The 4,098-nt window shown below is 29.0% G+C and overlaps 1 protein-coding gene across 1 annotated transcript; it reads left to right on the top strand.

The window, feature by feature from the left end:
• The first annotated feature begins 333 nt into the window (after nt 1–333).
• Nucleotides 334–3,864, top strand: LOC122049547 (CBL-interacting serine/threonine-protein kinase 21-like). Its single transcript, XM_042610914.1, has 13 exons — nt 334–579; nt 682–816; nt 904–1,011; nt 1,088–1,159; nt 1,233–1,286; nt 1,362–1,487; nt 1,571–1,660; nt 1,738–1,863; nt 1,929–2,015; nt 2,103–2,207; nt 3,211–3,273; nt 3,340–3,414; nt 3,551–3,864. The coding sequence occupies exons 1-13, from the start codon at nt 430–432 to the stop codon at nt 3,599–3,601; spliced, it is 1,242 nt and encodes a 413-aa protein (XP_042466848.1). The 5' UTR covers nt 334–429; the 3' UTR covers nt 3,602–3,864.
• The last annotated feature ends 234 nt before the right edge of the window (nt 3,865–4,098 follow it).

Below are 4,098 nucleotides of genomic sequence, written 5' to 3' on the forward strand. Positions count from 1 at the left end.
ATTTTTATTGATAATCTTAAATAGATAATCAAAATTATCAAGAGTAAATTCCAACCAAACATATCCTTAATTTATTTAATTACGGTCATACCCGAACCGAACCTGCTTGGTACCCGAATCCGCACAGCATCCTACACTACCACGGCAGAAGGAAGAAGAGCTCACCTTCCATTCCTGCACTCTACAGTCTCCACTATGCACCGATCACGTTTCCCTTTCCAACTAACTCTTTTCTCCCCCACAAATAAATAAATAAATAAATAAATAATAATAATAATATTCTATTTATTTTCACCTGAATTCATTATTGGTTCGCCGTTGATAAATGAATGGTAAAATTAGGAAAACGTTTGAAGGTGTTTATGTATATATTTATGCATGTACATAAATGGTGTAGATAGAGAGAGACGGGAGTAGAAGACGAGGAGGATGATGGTCGGTAAGTACGAGCTTAAGCGCACCATCGGCGAGGGGATGTTCGCGAAGGTGAAGCTCGGGGTGGAGGTGGAGAGCAACGCCACCGTCGCCGTTAAAGTCATCGACAAGAAGACGGTCATCAAGAACAACTTAATGTATCAGGTTAATTAATTTTATTTCAAACCTCTTTTTTTTCTGTATTTAGTTTTTTTTAAGGAGAAAAAATCGAGTTTTGTGATCGTTGTTGAAAAGAAATTAAATCAGGTGAAGAGGGAGATCAGCACGATGAAACTCCTTGATCATCCAAACATCGTCAAGATTCGTGAAGTACTTGCAACAAAGACGAAGATATACCTTGTAATGGAGTATGTAGCAGGAGGGCCACTCTCTGATAAGCTGGTAATAATATTTTCAATATAATAACTCAACATAAATACCTTTTTTTCATTTTTAATAAAAAATAATATACTTCTTTAGTATTATCAGGATTATCTGAAGAAAATAGATGAGAAGGAAGCCAGAAAATACTTCCATCAGTTAATTGACGCTGTGGATTACTGCCACAGCAGAGGAGTCTATCACAGGGACCTCAAGGTCAATTTTAATATTAATTTTAAAAAAATTGTTCATAATTAATATATTCTTTATTTATTTTTAATTAATTAAGCAGCCGGAGAATTTACTATTAGACAGTAAGGGAAACATCAAAGTATCAGACTTCGGACTGAGTGCGCTGAAAAAGGTCAAAAAAATAAATAAATATTTTTATTTGAGAAAACTAAAAAAGAATTTTATTATTTAAATTTGATTTTCAGCCAGGGGACTTGCTGTCCACTGCTTGTGGGTCCCCGAGCTACGTGGCTCCGGAGGTAAATATTTAATTACTTATTTTTGTAAAATAAATTAAATAATTATTATTTGTATTTTATTAAATATTTTTTTAGGTGATCACCCACAAAAGCTACGATGGAGCTGCTGCTGATATATGGTCCTGTGGCGTCGTTCTGTTTCAACTGCTTGCTGGTTTTCTGCCCTTCCAAGACAGAACCCTCACCAACTTATACCGAAAGGTAAACTAAGCTGAAATTGAATAAATCAATCGAATTTAATTATTTTAAAAATAATTATATATATTTTTTTTTGAAAAAAAAAGATTGCTATAGCAGATTATACATTTCCAGTTCGGTTCACTAGTGCACAAAAGAAACTTATTTCCAAAATTTTGGAGCCATTACCAACAAAGGTATTTACTCTCTCAAAAAAAATTTATTTTATTTTATTTTATAAAAAGTAATTTTAATTTTTTAAATATATTTTTAGAGGGCAAGGATTTCAAATATCTTGGAGGAAGAGTGGTTTAAAGTGGATTACAGGCAAAATGTAGGACTTGATTGTGATGAGAATTATTTGAGCCAAACTTCCAGTGGCGAAACGCAAACCCACGGCGTAAGATTTATATTTTTTATTAAATTTATAATATATTCGAATTAATTAATTATATTTTATTGCAGGAAAATAATTCTTGGAGATTTATTAATGCTTTTCGGCTCATTGCCATGTCAAAGGATCTTGATTTGTCTGGGCTTTTTCAGGAAGAAGTGTGTTTTTGATTTTTTTATTTTTAAAATATTTTTTTAAGGAATTATTTTGATAAATTAATTAATTACTTTTTTTTTTTTTGGTAGAAAATAAAGTTTGGCTCGGAGCACCCTGTTGATGAAACATTTGCCAAGATCGAGGTTGCTGCCAAAGATGTGGACCTCTCTGTCAAAAGAATAAATAATTCCAGGGTAGGAATTATATTCAGTTTATTTTTTTAGGGGAAAATGCAAATATATCTATTTTTATCATCGTTCAGTTTAAAATGAATAATATAACTATATATTTATAATATTTAAAATGATAAGTCAAAATGATACGAGATTTTATATTTGGGTATTAAAAAATTGACTGACGTTTGATTTAACAGTGTCCCATCGTATCAGACTCCCTGGTAAAAATGATACATATATCGTTTAGTACACTGTTTAATATTAATATTTTCTATCATACATATTAAATTTTGAATAGACCTCGTCAACTAATTAATTATATGAATCGATCTTAGGGACGAACATATTCATTTTTTTTACCATCATGAATAAGAGAAATCCACATTATAATAATTATAAAATTATAATTACTAGTAGTTATAAAATTATAGTAATTATGATTTCATAACTACTGTTATAATTATAAAAATTACAACTAGTAGCTGTTAAAATATGAATATTGTTAAATAAGATAAATTTATGTTATAACAATTATAAAATTATAATTGCTAACAATACAGCTATAATTTAATAGTTATTACAATGAAAATCTTTTCGAAAAAAATAAGTCTATATTGTCGAAGATATAAAATCTTATTGTTAAATATTATTAAATAAGATAATATTAGAGTAGCTATCATTTTATAACTAAAATTATATAAATATTATTAAAGTGCTCAAATCCATTTAATACTATATTTAGTATATAATAATAGTATTTGAGGATAACCCTATTATTTTATGAGGCTAATAGCGTGGAACACCCTTTTGTGTAAAATTTAAGAAGGGGTGTGTCATCTTATTTCAAAAAAGGAGCTTTGATTTTTTAACTTTATATTTCATAAAGCTAGAAACTCAAGTGGTAAATTTGAAAAAAAAAAAAGTGTATTTATAATGCAAATATGCAATTTTGCCTTTGCCCTGTTATTTAGAAACTATCCACTTGCAAAGTTTGCTTACCATAATTTATAATAACTTCAAGGTGAGACTCCATGTTAGCAAAGGATTATCAAGAAGTAGATCACACTATAGCTTATCAGCAGAGGTATGATGCCAATATTACAATATTATCCACTTCAATTATTATTATTATTATTATTATTATTATTAGGTGGTGGAGGTGACACCAAAATATTGTGTTATTGAAGTTTCAAAATCTGCAGGGGATTTAGGATCCTACAAAGAGGTAATTTTATCATGATTTTATTTGTATGTATTTTCAAGGACATTTTTAATGGATAATATTAATTTTAAAATTACAAGTTGAAATGTTTTTGATTATTTATTTATTTATGGAATTAAATGTAAATATAAATTTGCAGTTTTGCAAGAGCCTATCAAGTTTGCTGAAGGACAACTCTCGGAGTTCATGAGGAGAAGCAGAGTCATCAAAGGATGGTGAGAATGAGAACTTTGAGTTCATCATTAATTCAGATTGAAACAAACTTTTATCATAATTCAAAGAAGAAAGTTAAAGAAGAGAAAAAAAAAGTTATTTTGCCGTTCGGTATTAGAAATGATAATTTTGAGGGACTATTTGGTAATGTTGTACCGGTGAATCATGTCTATGACATTTAGGCTACATTTAGTTGGGCGTAATATAATTGAGTTTGTAATGTAATTAATATAATCTTGATTACATTACTACGTTTGGTAATGTAAATAAAAATTGATGGAAGAGATTTTTTGTGCATTTTAATATTATGCCTATTTCTGTGTGCATTTTAGGATAATATCGTGCAGGGACACCTCGTGTCTTTATACAAATAACGAAGAGCAAAAATAAAAAAATGCCTTTAATTTTCTCTAATTATCAAACCAATTTCTAGAAAGATAAAGTTATATTTTATTTTATTTCATCAAAAAATAT

Source organism: Zingiber officinale, chromosome 2B (assembly GCF_018446385.1).
Source record: "Zingiber officinale cultivar Zhangliang chromosome 2B, Zo_v1.1, whole genome shotgun sequence".
In the NCBI taxonomy this organism is placed as follows: domain Eukaryota; kingdom Viridiplantae; phylum Streptophyta; class Magnoliopsida; order Zingiberales; family Zingiberaceae; genus Zingiber; species Zingiber officinale.

What these genes read in the sequence shown, in the direction of transcription:
- LOC122049547 (XM_042610914.1), top strand. Translation starts at nt 430, where the DNA reads ATGATGGTCGGTAAGTACGAGCTTAAGCGCACCATCGGCGAGGGGATG. An exon ending in AGAACAACTTAATGTATCAG is followed by an intron (nt 580 to 681) that starts GTTAATTAATTT and finishes AAATTAAATCAG; the next exon opens with GTGAAGAGGGAGATCAGCAC. An exon ending in CGAGCTACGTGGCTCCGGAG is followed by an intron (nt 1,287 to 1,361) that starts GTAAATATTTAA and finishes ATATTTTTTTAG; the next exon opens with GTGATCACCCACAAAAGCTA.